Below are 24,652 nucleotides of genomic sequence, written 5' to 3' on the forward strand. Positions count from 1 at the left end.
AGATTCTGCTGATGGCTAATGCAGACCTGCTGATATTTCTGCTGAGTTCCCATTCTTGTCTGAAGTCAGCAGCAGAGGGGGTGCTAACTGCATTCAGGTAACACTTCAGAAGGTAATTTCACGCCCTGCCTCCGTGCTGATGAGGCACTATTAATTTGGGGACACTTTAACACCACTTCACTGTGCCAGCTTAGCAACCTGGCTAATTAATAGGGAAAAAAAAGAATATGGGGTTGACTTAAAGAGACATTGCAATGAAAAACTAAAAAGTCACTACAAATGTTTTGATACAAGGAGAGAGTTTGGGACTCTTTATATGTCAATGGAGGTAAGGTTATAATCTTATTGATACACAAATATGGAATTTTGCATATTTTTCTTATAAATCAGTATGGTACAGTGTAAAAGAATCATGTACAGTGGGAAGTGGATGGATTTAAAATAAGATAGATCTGACTTTCAATCCAGACTCTATTCTTACTGAAACAGCATGAAGTCCTTCAATCTCAGTGAACTCCACATTCCTCATCTGTAAAGAGGACTAAGACTTCCAACATGTCAGGGTTATTCTGATTGGAGACTGCTGTATATAATGCATTTAGTGTTGTGTTGGTCCCATAGGAAGTACTTTATAAATAGTTTATAAATTATAGTCAAATATGAGAGCTCTTCAGACTAGAAAAGCATTCTTGAAGTGGATTCTATGAATCCAGAGTTTTGGGGACATAAAACTCTCTTTAATACCTTCCTGTACCAGGAATTAGCTGAAACTGCAGTCAAGAAGCCTGCTGGGTCTAGGTGAAGGTGGGAGGAGTCCTTCAAATGAGTGGTTCATTTATTGTGGAATAATTCAGAGTTTGCTGCACACTAAGGCTTACAGAGGCAAAAACCTAAAGCAGTGAGTCCTAACCAAGAAGGAGATGAGGAATCTTATAAGAATGTATGGTGTTGGAATATGTGGGGGTTATGATGGGTAGCACCTCTCTTTTTACTGCCTCAATTCAGATGCAATGAAAGAGAAGCAAGGATGGACAAAGTTTTCCCTTGAACAATTCCAAGAGTGGAAACATTTTTTTCTGCAAAGGATCAGAGAGTAAATATGGTAGGCTTTGCAGGTCATGAGAAATGCAGAGCTAAAGCAGCAACGGACTTTGTGGACAGTGGAATCTGGATTTTCTATAATTTTCACATATCATGAAATAATATTTTTCTTTTCTTTTTTTTTTTTTTAACCTTTTGAAAACATAAAACTCATTCTTAGTTCACAGTTTGTACAGAAAAAGGTGGTGGGCAGTTTTGGCCGTGAGTCCCAGTTTGCTGATCTGCCCTCCCCTCTGCAGTGCCTTGGAGAGTCACTAGCTCACCAAGGTGGTGCCCTCAAGTGGCGAAACACTGCAGGACCAGACCCCTGTCCTACCAGCACTACTGGGAGAAAATGGGGACATAACAACAAAAACAAAGTTTGAGAAAATGATTATGCACATAAAATTTTACATAGGTTATATATATAATGAAATATACATGTGCATTCTATGTATGTATATATATATTCACTCTTGGTGAATATGTTCTCTACTTGGTTCCACGTGACCTTCTTATTCTTTTCTTTAGTAGAGACAATTTATTGTTTAATTAAAGGAGTGATTTAGTTTACATTTAGATTGAATTTTAACTTGGATTTTATATGTCTTTCTGAGTTCACAAGGCAGGAAACATCGTGGCAGGTGGCATATCCTACGTGCTATCTGGGATGTTGGGCATCTTCTCTGACATTCTGGAATAACATAGATTGCCTGCCTCTCAGTTTTCCTTTTCTCCCTCAATGTCCTTCCTGCAACAGCCAGCTCAAGGGTTCATTGTATGAATCAGGCAATGAAGGATGTAAATGAAAAACACAGGTCTTGTATGAATTTGTGACAGGCTTGCTCTTTAAGGAGGGACGTAAGGGCTCCTGCCTCGTAATGTCCTCCCCATTCATTAGGCCAGGCCTGAAAAGCAGCTCTGAATGGGGACAGTTCATTTTTGAGATTCTATGACTTCCTGTCCACTAGAAAGTAAGGTCTTCAGGGAAAGAGACCATGTTGGTCACTGGTGGCCCCAAGGGCTTGGAACACTGCTTGCTAATACTAAGGACTCCTCATATTTATCGGAAAAATATTTAAGTGACTACCAATCTAGACTCTTCTGCTTCTAGTTGGCTGAATTATTTCTCAAATTCCCTAAAAGCAATATAAAAATGAGAAATTAATATTGACTTATTGATTTGCTTTCCCTTCTCCCCTCACTTAGGATCTAAGCTTTCTGAAGAGAGTTAATCATGTTCTTCAGCTCATTACACATCATCCTCATGATATTCTGCAAAACCTCTACATGGCTTGTTTCATGTACGTATGTATGTACGTACATATGTATGTATGTATGTATCTTAATTATTTTCTCTGTCATCCCACATCCCCATGCCCATTCCACTCCTCCGCAGCATCCAATTTAGTTTACTCAGTTTGTGCCTTTTAAACTATGTTCCTAACATTTATTTTGGGATATGTGTGTCCTTTTAAAAATTGTGTTTCATCAAGTATGTCACTGAAAAAAAATTTACAAAGATCATATGTGCTTTGACTTTCAGGCTATCTCTTACTTTTTTAACTTGATTCTAATTTTCAAGATCTATGTTTCTGCACATCCACCTAGCTCACGGCATCTGACCGCTTGAAAAGAATGGCATTTGAAGCATAAGCATCATTGTATTCATCCATTTCCCTGAATGTTGGGCTCCTCCAAATCTATGCTACAACAAACATTTCTCCATGGACCGAGGCGTGAGTCTCGCTGTGATGCATGTTGCAGGAAGGACTTCCGATGTAATTAGTCAGGCACCTATTCTGATGGGCTGTTGCCCACAGGGTGCCAACTGTTAGAAGATTTGACCATCACCCTCCCCACACCAAGATCTGCAGGGACGTTTCCAGAGGACAGAGAGTGTTACGCTTTCTCCACCTCTTTCTGGCACTTAATAGCAAGTTTTCCTATCTCCTTATTTAATTGGTCTCTTCTGATTGCTGGTCAAGAGTGCTTGTTAGTGTTTGGATTTTGCCTTCTGTCAACATCCTAGTCTTTTTTTTCCCCCATTGGTGTAAGTTCCCCACGTGTTTTATTATTATTATTATTTTAATTATTATGTTATGTTAATCACCATGCATTACATCATTAGTCTTTGATGTAGTGTTCCATGATTCATTATTTGCATATAACACCCAGTGCTCCATGCAGAACGTGTCCTCTTTAATACCCATCACCAGGCTAACCCATCCTCCCACCCCCCCTCCCCTCTACAACCCTCAGTTTGTTTTTCAGAGTCCATCGTCTCTCACGGTTCATCTCCCCTCCGATTTCCCCCTTTCATTCTTCGCCTCCTGCTATCTTCTTCTTCTTCTTCTTTTTTTTTTTTTAACATATAAGGTATTATTTGTTTTAGAGGTACAGGTCTGTGATTCAACAGTCTTGCACAATTCACAGCGCTCACCATAGCACATACCACCCCCATATCTATCACCCAGCCACCCCATCCTTCCCACCCACCCCCCACTCCAGCAACCCTCAGTTTGTTTCCTGAGATTAAGAATTCCTCATATCAATGAGGTCATATGATACATGTCTTTCTCTGATTGACTTATTTCGCTCAGCATAACACCCTCCAGTTCCAACCACATTGTTGCAAATGGCAAGATTTCATTCCTTTTGATGGCTGCATAATATTCCATTGTGTATATATACCACATCTTCTTTATCCATTCATCTGTCAATGGACATCTTGGCTCTTTCCACAGTTTGGCTATTGTGGACATTACTGCTATAAACATCCGGGTGCACGTACCCCTTCAGATCCCTACATTTGTATCTTTGGGGTAAATACCCAGTAGTGCAATTGCTGGATCATATGGTAGCTCTATTTTCAACTTTTTGAAGAACCTCCATACTGTTTTCCAGAGTGGCTGCACCAGCTTGCATTCCCACCAACAGTGTAGGAGGGTTCCCCTTTCTCTGCATCCCCGCCAACATCTGTTGTTTCCTGACTTGTTAATTTTAGCCATTGTGACTGGTGTGAGGCGGTATCTCATTGAGGTTTTGATTTGGATTTCCCTGATGCCGAGCGATGTTGAGCACTTTTTCATGTGTCTGTTGGCCATTTGGATGTCTTCTTTGGAAAAATGTCTGTTCATGTCTTCTGTCCATTTCTTGATTGGATTCTTTGTTCTTTGGGTGTTGAATTTGATAAGTTCTTTATACATTTTTGGTAGTAGCCCTTTATCTGATATGTCATTTACAAATACCTTCTCCCATTCTGTCAGTTGTCTTTTGGTTTTGTTGACTGTTTCCTTTGCCTTGCAAAAGCTTTTTATCTTGATGAAGTCCCAATAGTTCATTTTTGCCCTTGTTTCCCTTGCCTTTGGCAATGTTTCTAGGAAGAAGTTGCTGTGGCTGAGGTCGAAGAGGTTGCTGCCTGTGTTCTCCTCTAGGATTTTGATGGACTCCTGTCTCACATTTAGGTCTTTCAACCATTTGGAGTCTATTTTTGTGTGTGGTGTAAGGAAATGGTCCAGTTTCATTCTTCTGCATGTGGCTGTCCAATTTTCCCAACACCATTTGTTGAAGAGACTGTCTTTTTTCCACTGGACATTCTTTCCTGCTCTGTCGAAGATTAGTTGATCATAGAGTTGAGGGTCCATTTCTGGGCTCTCTATTCTGTTCCACTGATCTATGTGTCTGTTTTTGTGGCAGTACCATACTGTCTTGATGATGACAGCTTTGTAATAGAGCTGGAAGTCCAGATGCCACCAGCTTTGCTTTTCTTTTTCAACATTCCTCTGGATATTCGAGGTCTTTTCTGGTTCCATACAAATTTTAGGATTATTTGTTCCATTTCTTTGAAAAAGGTTGATGATATTTTGATGGGGATTGCCTTAAATGTGTAGATTGCTCTAGGTAGCATTGATATCTTCACAATATTTGTTCTTCCAATCCATTAGCATGGAACATTTTTCCATTTCTTTGTGTCTTCCTCAATTTCTTTCATGAGTATTTTATAGTTTTCTGAGTACAGATTCTTTGCCTCTTTGGTTAGGTTTATTCCTAGGTATCTTATGGTTTCGGGTGCAGTTGTAAATGGGATCGACTCCTTAATTTTTCTTTCTTCTGTCTTGTTGTTGGTGTATAGGAATGCCACTGATTTCTGTGCATTGATTTTATATCCTGCCACTTTACTGAATTCCTGTATGAGTTCTAGCAGTTATGGGATGGAGTATTTTGTGTTCTCCACATAAAGTATCATATCGTCTGCAAAGAGTGAGAGTTTGACTTCTTCTTTGCCGATTCGGATGCCTTTGATTTCTTTTTGTATCTGATTGCTGTGGCTAGGACTTCTAATACTATGTTGAATAGCAGTGGTGATAGTGGACATCCCTGCCCTGTTCCTGACCTTAGGGGGAAAGCTCTCAGTTTTTCCCCATTGAGAATGATATTTGCTGTGGGTTTTTCATAGATGGCTTTTATGATATTGAGTTATGTACCCTCTATCCTTACACTCTGAAGAGTTTTAATCAAGAAAGGATGCTGTACCTTGTCAAATGCTTTTTCTGCATCTATTGAGAGGATCATATGGGTCTTTTTCTTTCTTTTATTAATGTATTGTATCACACTGATTGATTTGTGGATGTTGAACCAAACTTGCAGCCCCAGAATAAATCCCACTTGGTCATGGTGAATAATCCTTTTAATGTACTGTTGGATCCTATTGGCTAGTATTTTGGTGAGAATTTTTGCATCCATGTTCATCAAGGATATTGGTCTCTAAATCTCCTTTTTGATGGGGTCTTTGTCTGATTTTGGGATCAAGGTAATGCTGGCCTCATAGAATGAGTTTGGAAGTTTTCCTTCCATTTCTATTTTTTGGAACAGTTTCAGAAGAATAGGTATTAATTCTTTAAATGTTTGGTAGAATTCCCCTGGGAAGCCATCTGGTCCTGCTGGCTCTTGTTTGTTGGGAGATTTTTGATGACTCCTTCAATTTCCTTAGTGGTTATGGGTCTGTTCAGTTTTTCTATTTCTTCCTGGTTCAGTTTTGGCAGTTTATACATCTCTAGGAATGCATCCATTTCTTCCAGATTATCTAATTTGCTGGCATATAGTTGCTCATAATATGTTCTTATAATTGTTTGTATTTTTTTGGTGTTGGTTGTGATCTCTCCTCTTTCATTCATGGTTTTATTTATTTGGTGATTTCTCTTTTCTTTTTGATAAGTCTGGCCAGGGGTTTATCAATCTTATTAATTCTTTCAAAGAACCAGCTCCCAGTTTCGTTGATCTGTTCTACTGTTCTTTTGATGCCTGTTTCCTTCCTCAAATTAGGGAAGTTCTCTGCTATAATTTGCTCCATTATACCTTCTGCCCCCCTCTCTCTTTCTTCTTCTTCTCGGATCCCAATTATTCTAATATTGTTTCATCTGATGTAATCACTTATCTCTCAAATTCTGCCCTCATGATCCAGTAGTTGTTTATCTGTCCTTTTCTCAGCTTCTTTATTCTCCATCATTTGGTCTTCTATATTGCTAATTCTCTCTTCTGCCTCATTTATCCTAGCATTTAGAGCCTCTATTTTTTATTGCACCTCATTAATAGCCTTTTTAATTTCAGCTTGTTTAGATTTTAGTTCCTTTATTTCTCCAGAAAGGGTTTTTCTAGTATCTTCCATGTTTTTTTTCAAGCCCAGCAAGTATCTTTATTATCACCATTCTGAACTCTAGTTCCAACATCTTACTAATGTCCATATTGATTAGGTCCCTGGCAGTTGGTACTGCTTCTTGTTCTTTTTTTTGAGGTGAGTTTTTCCGTCTTGTCATTTTGTCCAGAGGAGAATAGATGAAAGAGAGAACAAGATACTAACAGGGTAAGAAGGACCCCAGAAACACATACACTAAACAAATCAGAAGAGATCTGAAACCAGGGGAAAAGAAAGAAAAAAGAAAAAAAGGATATGATCAAATATGATCAGGCTGGCGAATGGATCAGTGCCACACACTAGATTTTGGGCATATTTTGTTCTGTTAGAAGAAAGTGCCTCTCAAAATTTTAAAGAAAGAAAAACTTATATATGTACTTATATATGTACAAAATAAGGGTTAATACGATGAAGGGATGGATGATGACTGCAAAGATGAAAATTATAAAAGATTTTATGAAAGGAATTGATAAGAAGTTGGTTGAAAAAAAGAAAGAAGAGAGATTACAAAAAAAGGGGCGGGGGAGAGAATATGATTAGGCAGGAGACTAGAACAAAGCCATACAGTAGAGATTTAGGGTATATTTTGGTCTGTTAGAAGAGACTATACCCCAAAATTTTAAAGAGAGAACAACTTATATATATACCAAAAATAAGGTTAACTACAGTGAAGGAATAGAATATGACTCTAAAAATGAAAAATAAAAAAGATTAAAAAAAAAGTGTTTGATAAGATGTTGGTTGAAAAAGGGAAAAAGAAAAATTCAAAAAAAAAAAAAGAAAATTAAAATTTAAAAAATCAACTTTGAAAGACTAAAGAATCATGGTAAAAAAGCCATGGATTTTATGTGCAGTATTCCCCTAGCGCTGGAGTTCTGCCGTTCTCATTGATCGGTAAACCTGGTCTTGGCTGGCTGTTCTCGCTGATCTTCTGGGGGAGGGGCCTGTTGCCTTGGTTTCCAAATGTCTTTGCCGGAGGTGGAATTGCCCCGCCCTTGCCGGTCTGGGCTAAGTAATCTGCTCGGGTTTGCTCTTGGGAGCTTTTGTTCCCTGCAAGCTTTCCGTACAGCTTTGGAGGCCGAGAGTGAAAATGGCGGCCTCCCAATCTCTGCCCCGGAGGACCCGAGAACTTGGGGCCCCACTCCTCAGTGTGCCCCCAGAGAAAAGCAGTCAGTCACTCCCGTCTCCCCAGTCTCTGGGCACACTCTGTGCTCACCCAGCCTGTGACCGAGCATTTCTATCTCTGGCACCCGACTGGGTGTGGTCTCCAAACCCAGCAGATCCCTGTGTGCACTCCCGCGCTGCTCCTCCTGGGGAAGGAAGGTGAGTCTCCCCGGATCTGCCACTTGTTGGGTCCCTGCTGGAGGAGCAGTGGCCCGACTGTGCCGCCGATCATGGTTTATGGCAACCCCAAGCTGAGAGCCCACACCTCGGCTCCGTCTCTGCAGCCGGCATCCCCCGCTCTAATACCTGGGAGCTCTGCCACACTCAGGCACCCCTGGTCTTTCTGTGACCCTGAGGGTCCTGAGACCACACTGTCCCAGCGAGGGTTCCATCCCCAGCTTAGCCACTGGAGCGATGTCCCTCAGCGGAGCCAACTTCTAAAATTTCTGATTTTGTGCTCCCCGGCTCTATCACTTGCCAGAAGCCGCTGATGGAGGCCCCCTCCCCCGCCGTCTATCCTCCCGAATATCACCTTGGATTCACTTCTCTGCACGTCCTATCTTCCAGAAAGTGGTCGCTTTTCTGTTCAGAGAGTTGTTGCTATTCTTTTCTTCGATCTCCTGTTGAGTTGTAGGTGTTCAGAATGGTTTGATCCCTATCCAGCTGAATTCCTGGGACCAGAAAATCCAGGTCTCCTACTCCCCCACCATCTTGCTCCCCGACATCGACATTTTTTTGGTAAGTGTACTCGAAGTGTCAAGAAAAACTGATAAAGGCTCTGAATGGGGCAAATACAGATTGCTGGGTGGTCTGCCCACACACCTTCCTGTGCCATCTCCCCTGTCCATCGTCTGATCCACAACTGTGCAAGTCATAAACCCCTGGGAGTCCAGTGGGTTGTGTCTGGTGGATTGCAACTGACCGCCTCCCTGTGGAAGGACCCATCTTGTGTCTGTCTGTGAATTCGTGGAAGTGGACCTTACAGTCTCTCTGCTACTGATTTGCAAGTTCTCCTCAGGACGGGTTGTGACATCCTACTGTTTTGCTCATTAGTGAGTTAAGTACAATCTTTGACATTTATTTATTTATATCCGTAAGGAAGTTATAGATTTACCTTTTTTAAAAAATTGTTTTTTTTTTAACAAAAGTGATACTTTTTCTTCTAAGCATTGCTTTAGCTTCATCTTTAAGATTTTGACCTCTGATGCTTGACAGCTAACACTGAGATCAGTCCCCGTCCAGAGCCCTGGGGAAGCTTGCAAAGGGAAGGCCAGAAAAACAGTCACTCATGAGCAGCTCAAGTACAATTATCCCAGTTCACTGCTGCTCTCAAAGAAATATGGCCAAAGGAATTTTTTTCAAATCTTTTTATTTATTCTTAATTTTTATTTATTTTTAGAAAGAGTGAGCACATGCAAGCAGGGAGAGGGGCAGAGGGGGAGAGAGAATTTTTTAATAATAAAAATTTTACAGTTTTTATTTATTTGAGAGAGAGAGAGAGAGAGCGCGAGCATGAGTGGGGGGAGGGGCACCGGGAAAGGGAGAAGCACACTCCCCACTGAGTGCAGAGCCCAATGTGGGTAGGGCTCAATCCCAGGACCCTGAGATCATGACCTAAGCTGAAGACCAGATGCTTAACCGACTGAGTCACCCAGGTGCCCTGAGAATATATTTTTTAAAGATTTATTTATTTTGAGAGAGAGAGTGAGTAGAAAGAGAGAATCTTAGGCAGACGCCCCGCTGAGCATGGAGCCCGATGCCAAGCTTAATCTCACAGGACCCTGAGATCATGACCTGAGCCGAAATCAAGAGTCAGGATGCTTAACCGGGTGAGCCACCCAGGTGCCCTTGGCCAAAGGAAATTTTTTAAAAACGCTCTTTTCTATTGTTCTCTGCATGACCTAGGGAACATTAAATGGGATATCATTCAAAACTCTGAATAACCCTTCTAGACTGCATCCAAGGCTCTTCATTTGGCCATAAGTATTGACTTGTATTTTTACTTATAGAACCCTTCAAGGAAAGAAGCAGTCAGTGATGTGTGTGATGACACTGGTCCTGAGGTAAAATTAAATACTTGTCCACCTCACCATTGTCCCTATCTTTCATTCATAGAACAGGAGAGGAGCCACTTCCTGTTTTCTTTGGGAGCAGGAAATGTTGCCTAAAAGAACTTGAGTTTCTTGGAGGAGGAAAGGCACTATGGTAGACTCTATCCTCCTAACAATGTCTCTTGTCCCACATGCTCTTCCGGAAGCTAGCCACTGCTCCAGCAGACGTAGAGATGGAGTCTTCTCCCTTTGAAGCTGGACTGCCTCTGCGACTGCCCCAATCAACAGGGTATGGCAGAAGTAAGCTGCCATACATTTTCTGGTTCTTTTGGGATGCTCACTCTTGGAACCTGGATGCCATGCTCTGAGGAAGGCTAGACCAGCCCTCATGGACATGTGCAGGTGTTCTGGCTGTCAGCCCAGCTGAAGTCCTGGTCAAAAACCAGTATCAACTATCAATTGTGTGAGTGAAGACACCTCTAGGTGATTCCAGCCTCCAGATTTCAAGTTATCTCCAGCATAAGAGAGAAAAGACAAGCTATCTCCATTGTCTGTCTGTATTTCTGATCTACAGAAAGTGGGAGCATAATGAAATGGTTGTTCTATGTCACTAAGTATGGAATGATTGTTATGTAGCAATAATAACCAGAACAGGGCATTCTGATTTTTTTCCTTAGGTGGTGGAGGTAAGCAGACTCTACAACCCAGTTCTTCATAACCCTGAGTGATGTCAGGGGAGCTCCTGGGTCACTCTGGTCAGTGATTTCTCCCTTCAACAGACTGTGGACAAGTGTACTTTCCCAGAGCACCTGATGCAAGATGATGGCCTGTCAAGTTGGTCTTAATTTCTCTCTGAAATGGGCCCCAACCAATGTTCCTGTGAAGGAATAGATGCTGTGTGCTTCGTCCTGCCTTCCCCCCTTAACAGCAGGGCCTCCACTCTGTCCCAGGGCCTTGGCAACATCACCCTGCTCCCATCCAACCCTGAGAGGGCTCACGTGAGCCCTCAGATCCAGTGCATCACCAGCCTCAGCTCAGTGACACCACCTACAGAGCTTCTATGCATGGGTAACCCCCACATGGCTCTCATGAATGGTGACAACTCTGGTGTCATGGGTAGGTTGGGGCTCAGGGGCAAGTGGTGGGAGATGTGGCCTCACAGCAGGATGGGGTCCAGATCTTGTCCTCTGGGCAACAGTCCAAGGGGGTGTTTAAGTCGAGGAGGGGTGAGGTAGGGGTCATGTTGACAAGTGGATGATGGGAGATTGAGTGCAAGCAGTGGAAATGGGTTTAAAGGAGACAGGAGAAGCTCTTTGTGAGTTAGAACAGACAGGATTTAGTTGCCAACTGAATGCTGAACACAGGAAGCAGTGATGGTGTTTTCCAATCAACGTGAATGGAAAGTGAAGGCATAAAACAAGAGCCAGAGGACAGGAGGCAGAATAAGGTGAAGGGGCAGGAAAAGAGGAGAGAAGTTGATGGATGACCTGAGCGTTGGACCAGGAGGAGTCAGGTGAACTTTAGGAAAGCATCGAAGGCCTGAAACGGGGATTTCAGGGGGCATCAGCCAAGAGCTGGCAGCAGAAGCCACAGGAATGGGCCCAGGTGTCCCAGGAAGGGGAAGTGTACCCATGGAGAAGAGGATGGGGCTGAAGGGCTCACCCTGGGGGGCGGCCTTATGTGAAGGGTGGAGGGAGCAGTTACGGAAAGAGGACGAGAACTGGGAGAGTGGGCTCTCAGAAGACAACTTTCCCTAGCACCTGATATGGCTCCTGGCACCTAGCAGGTGCTCAGTAAATGTTTGCCGAGTGAAGAGACCCAGCCGCAGGGCCAATGGAAGTTTATCTCTCACACAGGGAAAACACCAGACCAAATTGGAGGAGCAAAAGTTAGGGAGTGAATTTGGAAAAGAACAGCTACTTTTGGCTACGGTCTGTTCCAGGAGTGTCAGACACGTTGGCCTGACAGGCGTCAACTGGAGACGGGCTAGCGCTTTCCATCCAAATGTGTCAGGCAAGCTGTGACAGACTGCAAATGGTGACAGACACGTGCTGCGTGGTGCGGCCCCTGCTGTCAGGCGGAGGGCAGGCTTCCTGTGGCGGGGTAGGAGGGACGGCGGGGAAGGAGGGCACTGCAACCCAGGCCCTGGGGCTAGAGCAGCACTGCCCGCCCCGTCCCCGTGACTGCCACGGTCAGCGGTCTCGTGCCATTCACAGGCCACTCACAGGTGAGGGTCCCACTGCCAGGAGCGGGATGCAGAGATGGAAACAGCTGTGCGGGACACAACGGACATGATGGTGGAGAAAGGACAGTTGTCGCTGCTCAACACCAGCTACAGAGAAGCAGGAGGAAAAGTTTGTGGACCTGAGGGCATCTGGGCAACAGGACCAGAAGCTGGCATCACATCTGTGAGATTTTTCTCTCTCCTGCCCCTGGAGGCGCTGGTGTGGGCGCAGAAGCAATGAGCCTTCCGGAAGCAAGAAAAGGCCGAAGCAGAGGTAAGGAGGATGGTGCAGGGAGGACCCGCAGAGAGCAGCTGGAGCACCAGATTCCGGAAGCGGGGTATTATTCGCATAAACGGAACACTGAATGCTCACCTTGCAGCAAGTGATTAAAACAACGTATTTGTGTCTCCCACTCTTCCTTTCCTCTTCCTTCAACGGGGTGGCCCTGCCCTGGATGAAGATGTAGGCAGGTCCTATGGACGTTTCCTCCTACTCTTGGGGAATAGAGGCCTTTCAGTGCTCCCAGTCTCTGCTCAGTAAAGTCACCACCCTAGCATTAACCTTCTCCACTCCTCTCCCTCCCCTGCCCCGGGCCATCCTGGAGTCAGGAAGGCAGGGGCAGGTGAGGAGAGAGAGGTGAGGGGGCATGTGTGGGCTCCATCCATTGCCGCCCTCTACCATGCTGTGGACCCTGGGAGCATGACCTCTGAGGGCCACATGGGCAGGCTCCCTTGCCCCTGGCTTCTGGTCAGGTTTGGCCGGTGGGAAACTCTAGCAAGAGATTGGAGGGAGGAGGAAATTAAGGTCACGATGTTTATTCCCCCAGCTCATCCCTATGGGCTGCATCCCTGGAAGAAGGTCCCAGTTCCTGCTGGCTGTCTACTGCCTTCAGTTGTCTCTCTGGGTCCAGGTGACCACTCTCTCTCTTTACCCATTCAAGTCCAAGGCTAGGAACTGCCAGGACCTTGACTGGTACAGGTAAGATGGTCCTCACTTGGCTTGGCCAGGCTTCTTGCTCTGCTAGCCTAGAGGACAAATGAAGCTGACTCTTCTCCTTCTTGAGGCCCTTTCATGGACTCTTCAGAGGCTCCCCGTTTGCCCCTCAACTATGTTCCTGGTCCTGGGCAGTCCTCTGAGCGTCCTTCCTCAGCCTCGCGTGCAGTGGCATGCCTCCAGCCTCCTCCCTGGGCTCCTCACCCCTCCAGACGGCCCAAATGGACAGAGCCCATGACAACCCACATCTAGTCCTTGGAAAAGTCTCATGCTTTCCTGTACCCAGCCAGCTGTGGGAGGGGGCCACACTCTCTGCTCCTCTGGCACAGCTTTTCTCTGGTCCCATGGATGATTCCCCTAGCACGATGGGATTCTGGCCCACTGTCAGTTTCAGGTTTCTCAGGCATGAGTCAAGCACCAGCCTGTGTGTCCCCAAACTTCAGGAAACTCTTCAAAACTCCCTGGTTCAACCCTTTGGAGGCCCTCTCACTAAGCTTGGGCTACAGAGGAGGAGCCCCGAATCGGAAGTGGAGCTCACAGTAAGGTAACAGCTCTCTCCAAAGATATGTGTTCATCCATCTTCACCCCCAAAGACATCATCCCCCACAAAGCCCCTCTACCCTCATACTTCTTTTCATATTTCCAAAGGAAGTGAGTCTTTTTAAGATTCATGAAGTAGGTTTGTGCCTATTTTCTTTGAAAACATTGCCATGTGAATCATCTCATTCACTTTGGTAGGTAAAAGTCTTTCATATTAGAAACCCAGTCAAAAATGACTTAATGAGAATCTCATTCTAACATCTTGTTGTGCTATCTTAGGGCAAGCCACCTGATCTTTGGGAGTCTCAGCTGTAAAACATAACAGTGGGTTCAGAAAAGTTAGCTCAGTTTGCTAGTATAATTGATCCACATTTGTTTGCATCACAAAAATATAAGCTCAGTGAAACCCAAGAGATGTTTCTTTGGGTTCACTATTATACTCCCTGCACTTGGTCCATGGTAGGCATATTCCTATTGAATGAAAAATGAACAAATGCTTAGTTGAGAGGATTTCTCCTAAGATCAAAAACGAGATGGGCATAGGAAAATATTTGGCAAAAAACCCCAAAAACAAAACGCTACAAAATCCAAAGACACTCCTTTGGGAGCAATATGATTGCCCAGTGGTAGGCTTGCCTTTTTAGATCAAGCATTGTCAGGGCTGCCTCTCCATTAACTCTCCCAGCCCTTCTCTGATACTCTGCCCTGCTCAGCCTGCTCCAGTCACCCTGGCTTACTGGCTGTTCCTGAAACCATGTGCTACCTCAGGGCCTTTGCACATGCTGTTCTCAGTTTTTAGGACACTCTTCCCCCAGGTATGCCCATGGCTCACTACCTCATGGCTGGATCTCGTTGGAGATCCCTGCTACACTGCCCAGATTTTATCCTGTGAATCTTCCTCCTAGCCTTCTGTAAAGAGGTCTGCACTTACCCTGGATGACCGTGCATGGATAAACAGACTTTTCAGGGGTTACTAGACACCAACTCTAAACTGCTGGTAGTTCCTGGGAGACCCAAAACAACAATGTGGTTCACAGTCAGGGGGAGGCTGTTTTTTTATTTCAATTGGGAGAGACTGGGATGAAAAAGTTTTATTTTTGAACCTAGCCAGTTTAGTTCCTTTATATTTTCTCTAAATGCTGCTTGAAAATGGACCAATTATTTGTGTCTTTTGATTTGGAGCTAAAAACACTAGTGGTCCTCTGGCATTCTACTTGGAAATCTCTTTCCCTACACCTACTCAGGCAGGAGGTACATTTACAATGTTTCCACGTGACTCCAGGCAACAGCTCTGCTAACCTTTCCTCTTCTATGTCCAGGGGTCTCCTTTCCCCCAGCACTGAAGAGCACTTTCTTCTTTCCCATAAGCCCTCAGGACAGCCTCCTCAAGGCTGGCGGAGCTTCTGTAACCTCCTGGTGGCACGACAGAGGCGCCCAGCTCAGCTCTCCCCAAGAGAGAATCTGCACAAGGAGTACAGAGCACCAAAAGTCTCCCGCCCTAGCCACCAGTCTCAGGGCAGGGAGCTACTGGCCAAGACCTGAATATGGCAGGGGTAGCTGGGCTCAGCCATCTTGACCCAAGAGGCTCGTCTTCTGTGGACAACCCTGTGCTAGAGCTCCCGCTGGGCTGGCTGGAGTGCTCTCAGAGCTGCGCTGTCTCCCAAGGCTCCATTTAGCCCATCCTCCATCCCCCTCCCTCCACCTCCTTCCCCTCATTTTGTGGAAGTCAAGCCTATATCTACAGCCTTAGAGGTTCTCCCTTCCTACCTCTGCTCGCTCTCCTCTTCATCATTCCAAGGTATTACCACCAATAATCATGAGAAGAAAACTGAAACACTGCTAAAATCATATTAAAGCATTCCAATTCGATCTGAAATTACAGTTTTAACTTCTGAGCTTGACCAATTTGCTGAAGTACCAATTTAAAAATCAGGGCTTTTATCTCTGACTTCATCTGTCTGCATTAGCAGCCAGTCCTATGATTGAAAATCAGCGTCTTAATGTAATAGTTCTTTGATTTATGGAACATTTGCACTAGGAGCATTTTATTATAGACAAATGAGTTATAGCATTTTAAGGTGTACATTTGAATTTTAAACTAGTTTAAGAATATTACTGTATAAAGTAGAAGCTAAAACACTGGAGTAGTAACGTTGATAAATAATTCTGTGTTTACCATAAATGGTCTGCACACACTCTGCAATGAACAGAACTGGGTCTGGTGGGTCCATCGATGCAGCCTGATGTTTCAAATCAATGGAGGCACTTCAGGGTTATCTTCAAAGTCGGGATCTTCCTCACTTGCTGTAATTTTGGGTTCAGATTGAACTCTTCGGGGCCTGTGTTTTTTCTCTTGAACTATGTTAGCCACATCAGGGAAGGAATGCTTGCTAGGATCTACTTCTAGTTTCTCAATTTGCTTGCTTCTACAACAGCAAAAAAGGCAAAAGGAAATTGAGATGCCTTTTTAAATGAAATTTCAAACACAATCAATCATTCATTCATTTATTCAGCAAACATCAGCAAGTGCTATCCTTAGAGCATAGAGATGCTTATAGAGCATACAGCATAGAGATACAATAAGAGACTGTCCCTGGTTTCAGGTAGCTCAGAGCCCTATAGGAGCAAGAGTGGAGAAGTAAAGTGCTGGGGAGTTAGGCTGGGAGACTCTGCTCATTTGAGAATCTGTATTTATTCACTTTTTAAAAGATTTAATTTTTAAGCAATCTCTATACCCAACATGGGGCTCGAACTCACAACCTGAGATCAAGAGTTGCATGCTCTACTGACTAAGCCAGCCGGGTGCCCCACACCTGAGAATCTTTAAATGATACAGCAGGCAAACCCCACAGCCAGGATCAATAACAGAACCACTATGGACAGGTCTTATTCCTGAATGTAGTTAATCAGGTTCCTGGACCCTGCTGCTTTAGATGATCCAGCCTGCATGCAGGAGCATTTATATACATTCGGGTGCCTAGAAAGCTCTGTCCACCAGTTTCCCCCACAAGATCCCACTCCTGCTGCCGGCACTCAGTTCTCTTGGTGACAGTTACGTGAAAACAGAACAAGAAAGATCCCCATGCCTCCATCATATAGAAAATTCTAGATACTATAGGTCATTGGGCTACTTCCCTAGTAATTTCAATCTGTAGGTCTGGGGTTGGGCCCAGTACTCTGTATTTATACCAAGTTCCCCCCAGTGCCTTTGATAATCAACTTATTTTCGAATCACTGTACTGGTCATTCTGTCAGTCATTCAGCAGAATATATTAAGTGCCTCTATTCCAGCCCCCAGCCATCCTATGGTCTGTGCAAATAGGCACGTTTCCTAGTAGCATCTAACAGTACAGCATAGAGCTCGAATAGAACATTTATCACATTATCATGTAATTGTCTCATTATTGGTCTGTTCTCCCTATTAGACCAGCATCCTTGAAGCAATTATATTGTCTTTTTCATCTTGTATCTTTGGTATATAGCTTTACTGAATACATGTTAAATAAATGAAAAAACATTATACTACTGTGCAATCCTGAAATTAAATAAGACATCTTTGACCTACAGAAAATCACAGTTGGCTTCATCCAGGAGCTCCATACTGATGTCCTCAGACACGGTGTATGGTGGGGAGGGAGGTTTGACTTTCTCTGGAGAGTGTAAACCCTCTGTTGTTCTTGTAACCTTTCCCCCCTCATTCCTGTTGGCTGAGTAGCCCTTGAAGGCACTTGAGTTTTTTATTTTTCTCAGTGTTTTGACTAATACACATGGACCCGCTGAAGGAAAGTGTAATGTATACAAAGAATATAAAGCATAATTATTCCAAAGACCCAGACTGTACGCTATAAACTATGTAGTCATTATTAAGTATAGCTTTACATTTTAATTCCTGTGCTCTTATTTAAAAGGCTATCGTATCTATGACTTAATTAAGTAAATACCTAAATTCGTCTATTATAATTATGTTGACTTTGAGGAAAGGCAGCCTATCTCACCTCCAGGCATATACCTCTTGGGCCACAACTTCTGGATCTTAGTAATAAACACTGAACTCAGCCAGATGCTCACCCCCTTCAGATGTTGTGAGGAATAATTTGCATGTAGGACTTTAATTGGTCATGAGTCTCTGGGTAATGGACAGTGAGCAGATAGGCCAGGGGCATCTGTGGATCACACTAATTCCAAAATAAAGAGGAGAGGGGCTTTTGTCCCCCTCAATGTCAGACGCCCAACAGATGCCCATTACCAGTTTAGTTTTACCCACCACCTGACTGTCAGCACCAGAACTTCTGGAGTCTAATTAAGAATAACTGGAAAGCAAAATGAATATTTTTATCACCATGGAAGAAAGCAAAAGAAAAGGTCTAAAATCACTAGGCATAAAACACATCAAAGGTTGATTCCTTTTATTAAAGAACATAAGGAAAGAACTTGCTTCTGGTAATATGGAAGGCTAGCATATTTGGACCAAAGATTCCTGCCTCCCATTAAAAACTTTAGGGAGGTCAGGAAAGATGTGATAAGATAATAAGGAACCTTAAGGGCAGAATTCAGTAAAAGGAGGAACGAGGGAGGAAGTAGATCCCTGAAGCCACCTTTGCCCTGAGGGAATTTGCTGAGCCCCTAAAGTGGTGCTTTTTGGTCTTGCTGGCCTAATGGAGTCTGGGAAGAGGTCAAGGCCCTGAGTGTGCCAGGTGAGCAGTCTGACAGGACACCCTCTCTACCAGAAGGCTTTTCTGTCATGTAAGAGTGAATGAAAAGTAAACCCACTCTGCCCACCACCCTGGAGACTGTGAGAAGAGTGGGACAGAGAAAGGCTGTGTTGGGAAAGCCATGGTTAAAAACCACCGGTCTTGAATTTAGAGTAAAGTGGTTCCAAACTGGCAGTGTCCTCAGGTAGGGTCTGCCCCAAAGCACATGCCAATTTTTTTCCCAGGCTCAGCACCTCCCAGGCTTCTGAGAAGCCCCCAAACTATTTCCTAAGGCAATGGAGCAGCTCACCATCAAAATTAAGGAGCACCCAAGGAAAAGGGTCACTTTGCATGAGAACAAGCAGAAGCAGTAAGAACACAAATAGAAACAACCTCAGATTTTGAATATGAAAGCATGAATTATGAAACCAATAAGATGTTTCAGACTTAATAGCATAATGTTGAACTTTTCTTCTGGGACTGGCAATCAGGCAAAGATGCCCGCTCTTCATCTCCATTCTACATCGTACTGGTGCCTTTCCCTACGCACTAAGGCATGAAAAAGAAGTAAAAGATACAAGATTAGGAAGAAAGAAAGCCATCATTCTCTGTAGATATATAGAAAATCCAAAAGGACCAACAAATTAATAAAATCAGACGAGAGATCAGCAAGGTTGCCAGGTACAAAATCAAACACAAAAGTGAATTACTTTTCACTTCCACCATCATCTTCCACCAGGTGATGGTTGTAAATTATTGCCATAGATTCCACCGAGTTGTATACTTTTAGATACTTAAGATGGTGAATTTTATGTTATATGTATTTTACCACGATAAAAAAATCAATTGCAAATCTATATACTAGCAATAAAAACACATTTATGATAGCATCAAAATACCATACACCTAAAAAATTAATACAACATGGGTATATTTAACATGAATCTAGACATAAGCCTTGCAGCCTTCACAAGAATTAACTCACTATGGATCACTGACCTAAACACAAAATGCAAAACTGTGAAACTCCTAGAAGAGAACGCAGGAGAAGAGCTAACCAGCCCTGGGTACGGAGATGCCAGTTTAGGTACAACAGCAAACGCACAATCCATGAAAGAAATAGTTGACAAGCTGGATTTCATTAAAATTAAAAACTTCTGCTCCATGAAAGACGATTTTGGGAGAAAGACAAGACAAGCCACAGACCAGGAGAAAATATTTGCAAAAAACATCTGATGAATGACTGTTATCCAAAACATACAAAGAACTCCTCAAACATAAGAAAACAGTGTGATTGGAAGATGGGCCAAGGACCTTCGCAGACACCTCACCAACGAAGATGTACAGCTGGCAAATTAGCAAATGAAAAGATGCTCCAGACCATATGTCATCAGGGAAATGCAAATCAAAACAACAAGGAGATACAAGTACATGCATGTTAGAATGGCCAAAGTCCAGAACGTTGACACTACCAAACGCTGGCAAGAATGAGGAGCAACAGGAACTCTCATACATTACTAGCAGGGATGGAAAGTGGTACAGCCACTTTGGAAGACAGTTTGGCAGTTTTCTTACATAACTAAACATACCCTTAACCATGCAATCCAGTAATCGCACTTCTCGGTATTTACCCAAAGGAGTTGAGAATTTATGTCCACACAAAAACCTGCACACTGTGTTTATAACAGCTTGATTCATAATTTCACAAAACTGGAAGCAACCAAGATTTCTTTCAGTGGGCAAATGGATAAATAAATTGTGGTCCATCCAGATAATGGAGTATTATTCAGCACTAAAAAGAAATACATTATCAAGTCATGGAAAGACATGGAGGAACCTTAAATGTATATTACTAAGTGAAAGAAGCCAATCTGAAAAGGCTACATACTAAATGATTCCAACTCTAAGACATTCTGGAAAAGGTAAAACTAGAGAGACAGTAAAAAGATTAATAGTTGCCAGGGGTGGGGGTGGGGGAGAGAGGGATGAATGGGTGAAGCACAGGTATTTTTAGGACAGTGCAACTACTCTGTATGATATTATGACAGTAGATAACTGTCATTATATATTTGTCAAAACCCCCAGAATGAACAACACTGACTTTGAACCTTAATGTAAACTATGAATTTTGGGTGATAATGATGTGCATCAATGTAGGTTCAACAGCTGTAACAAATGTACCACTCTGGTGGTAGATGTTGATAGTGGGGAAGACTGTGCATGAGTGGGGGCCATGGACATATGGGAAATCTCTGTGCTTTTCACTCAATTTTTCTGTGAACCTAAGACTGCGCTAAAGAAAAATGTCTATATAAAAAAAAAAAAAAGACACCATGAATGTAGTAGGAAGGCAAGCCCAAGAATGGACTAAGAGTTATAATTCTGGCTCTACTATCACTTAGCAACTTTGTGATCTTGGGCAAATTAATCTCTTTGAACCTCAGTCCATTAGGAATAACCCAATTTCTCTTACAGTAATTTTGAAGATGAAAGACAGAGAGTATCATGGAGCACAGACTAGGCACTCCACACTCAATAAAACCATTCTGAGCAAGTTATGTGTCCTCCTTGATCAGACAGTGTCATGGGACTACGAGAGTTCACAGCATCGGTTACCTTCCCACAAAACATGATCCCCTCTGGTCCCAGTGAACAGAACCTTACTCCACTGATCTTCCGCCTGCAGTCACTCTGTCTGCATAGTAAGAGCAAAGGCTTGCGCTCTAGCTATGAGAGGTCTATTGTTAGGTCCGCCATCCTCCTCCCCATCGAGCTCACAGCTGCCTGACCTCATTCCCACGTGCAGCCTCCACAGGCAGCTGTTTGGTTCATGGGATCGCCCAGCCAGAGGCTGAGGTGACGTGGATGGTGACGTTTGTCAATGATGAAGGAGCGCTGCCACGAACAACCCTCACATAGATATGTTATGCATAGCTGGGAGGTGATTATTTCTCAGCAGTGCAAATGAACAAGAGAGGCTTTGCAAATGTAACGTAGGAAGTAATCACTGTAATGGTGATCTCCCCGGGGTCTGAAGACCAGCTCCATGCTGTTTGCCATGACTTGGCTTCCTGTTCCTGCGATTCCTTACAAACTGGATTCACACTCCTTACATGTGTGGATGCTGCTGGGGGTCAATTATGACCATGGATATTCGTAATAGCATAATACCCTTGAATCTCTGTAAGTTACACATATGTCTGACATGGAAGCCACTAAACTAGGAAATATGAGAGTGGGTCTCCAAGGTTAAAAACAGAAACCCACCTTTCAGAAGGAATCCAACTCCACACCTGTTGTTCAGACAAACCCGTTTGAAAATCCACAAAACTTCCACAGTTGACTCAGAATATATGAATGCCTGACTGCTTGTATTATGCAAGACGTAAATATAGCTCTTGTTCAGGTATTTTTGTGATGATAATTTCAGCATATACATTTGTATCACAAAGATAGTTTGCCTGGGTTCAAAATAGATTTTGCCATCTGGATGGTAAGAGTCTGGAAATCATGACAAGCAAAAGGAAAGCCGAAAGGCCTGGGATGTGCATTCTAAGGAAGAACTGAAATGAGGAGACCTCTGTCCAGAATACTTTAAGGGATGCCACTGCGCACAGGAGCTGGGCTTTGTTCTGAGGGTCTTCAGGCTGCAGAGCTAGAATGTTGAGCGGGGAATGGAGGAGAGGCTTCCTGCCACTGGGGAGTATGGAGAGCAGGGAGGGAGCAGGTGGGAGAGAGGTTGACACAGAGGCTTGAAGATCACCTGTGAGTAGGAGGTTGACAGGAGGGTACATGATGGGGCCTCTTGGCCATTGCATCCCTGAGAGTTTTAGGATCTATGAGGTGACATATCATGGCTACCCGAACTTCAGACATCCTAAACTTCTCTCCCTCATTTGCCCCATCTGTAAGCTGAGGATAAAATTGGGAAGGACAAAGTGTGTTAATATGCGTGAAGCACACAGAACAGTGCCTGATACAGAGGGAGTGCTCAGTCAATGTTAGTGGTCACTGGTGCTGACATCACCACTCTTACCATTATCGTCACAAGTAACTGGGGCCCGTACATACACAAGGTTTGTTTTTTTAGGGATCAAGAGCCCTACAAATCGACAGTCTACATTTTGGAAATAAACATTAACATCCACAGCAGGAATCATTTATAAACTTTAAATAACTGTATCTCTGGGGAAGGTACATTCTAGACACCAAATGACAATGAAGAGAACGATAATAAAGCTCAAGACAGACAGCTGGGGAGGTGGTACCTTTGGTTTGTGTGCTCTCTGCTGCTGTCCAAGGTACTTTCCCCAGGCTTTGATGTTTGTCTCCAACCTGTGATTACTCCATCTACCTGAAATCAAAATACAACATGCACTAAGTGGTACATTACTCTCTGATATATCCTCAAAAATATACACTACCTATGTATTTTTAAGAAGTTAAAACATTTTGGGCGCCTGGGTGGCTCAGTTGGTTAGGCGACTGCCTTCGGCTCGGGTCATGATCCTGGAGTCCCGGGATCGAGTCCCGCATCGGGCTCCCTGCTCGGCAGGGAGTCTGCTTCTCCCTCTGACCCTCTTCCCTCTCATGCTCTCTGTCTCTCATTCTCTCTGTCTCAAATAAATAAATAAAATCTTTAAAAAAAAAAGAAGTTAAAACATTTTAATTTTCTCTACACAGTCCATAAAAGGGTCTAACTATAAGCCCCTGTATGTGGTATGAGAAAATTATATCACAAATTGTATCTGTGCACAATACTCTTGCAAAACCACAAGCTATCCTTCATCTGCCAAAGGCCCAGCAAGAGGAATACAGTGAATTAATTCATGTAACAAATATTTTCTGAGAGCCAGCGACATGCCAGACACTGCTTGGGGGTTGGGGGGTGGGAATACAGATGTGGTAGAGACATTGCCTCTGAGCTGCCCCGCTCCACATGCATGTTGCAGCGGGAAGCACACCGAGGTGGAAGCCCGAATCCCAACCTTCCCGGCACACTGAACCCCATGAGATATGAGCTCGAAGGCCACTTCTGGTATGAAAAATTCTGTAAAAATTCTGTAATTCTTCCACTTATTTTAAACCAAATAAGCTCAGTGCTAAGGATGTTGAGTTCTCAATAAATAAAACTGATTTAATCCAACAAACATACAGCAAAGATTATTCACACCCAGCACCTTTCCCTTAGGAAGCTCAAAGGTACAAGAGTATGGGGGCAGAAGAGAACATGTGGCCATTTACTAGACCCAGACACCACGCTGGACATATATGCCTGCCAATATGAGGCAGTTCACTTGTTTTATTTAACCCCTAACTCCCAGTATTCCCATGAGACAAGGATTATTTGTAGGCAGAGAGAAGGAATTTTAAAACTCCTCTTTTCGTGTTGTTTTTGTCCACTGACCAAGATGGCGGCTCCTGCCTTTTCTTTCCAGGGAAGAGAGAGGTCTGGAGTGTGTACACTCCCCTCTCCACCCTAATCATTTTTCTTTGGGGAAGAAATACTTCATTTACTGGCCACATCTCACTGGTGGGCAGGGTCACTCCTCTGCAGGTGAGGGACATCACTGCCCTTTCTCTTTTGGGCCTGAGACTTCACTTACTGCACAGCAATGGTCAGATCCATGAAGAAACAGACTAGGCTTGGACTTTGAGGGTCTGGTCACCATCCCCACTCCCATCTGCAGGCTCAGGCAAGCATACTGGACTCATTATCTGTGCATGGGAAGGGAATCAGGAGCCCCAAGGTAGTCTCAATCTTAAGCTAGATTCTCCAATCCAAGCTTTACCAAACCTCTGAATCAGAGCGGTGGCCCCTTAATCCAATTATTAGATGGGGTAATCTGTTTCCCATCTGACTAACGATTCTTGGTTGTATGTCCCATTTGTCAGAGCCCCAGAAAGCCTATCCCGTTGTTTGTCACATGAATGTTTAAGGAAATGAATGGTGAACAAAGAAATAAAGTAATGAATCCTAATCTGAGGGACGGTAGAATCAAATTTGGGGAGGAGCGCCTGGGTGGCTCAGTCATTAAGCGTCTGCCTTCGGCTCAGGTCATGATCCCAGGGTCCTGGGATCGAGCCCCGCATCGGGATCCCTGCTCGACGGGAAGCCTGCTTCTCCCTCTCCCACTCCCCCTGCTTGTGTTCCCTCTCTCACTGTGTCTCTCTCTGTCAAATAAATAAATAAAGTCTTTAAAAAAAAAAAGA

The 24,652-nt window shown here is 43.7% G+C and overlaps 1 protein-coding gene across 1 annotated transcript in view; it reads right to left on the bottom strand.

The window, feature by feature from the left end:
• Positions 1 to 15,996: 15,996 nt before the first annotated feature.
• DNAAF11 (dynein axonemal assembly factor 11) overlaps positions 15,997 to 24,652 on the bottom strand; it is a 69,609-nt gene continuing 60,953 nt past the window's right edge. Inside the window, exons 11-12 of the mRNA XM_021688466.1 lie at positions 22,708 to 22,793; positions 15,997 to 16,174 (exon numbers count right to left, since the gene is read on the bottom strand). Coding sequence (XP_021544141.1) covers positions 15,997 to 16,174; positions 22,708 to 22,793 — 264 coding nt within the window. The remainder of the gene's footprint in view (positions 16,175 to 22,707; positions 22,794 to 24,652) is intronic.

Source organism: Neomonachus schauinslandi, chromosome 4 (genome assembly GCF_002201575.2).
Source record: "Neomonachus schauinslandi chromosome 4, ASM220157v2, whole genome shotgun sequence".
NCBI lineage: Eukaryota > Metazoa > Chordata > Mammalia > Carnivora > Phocidae > Neomonachus > Neomonachus schauinslandi.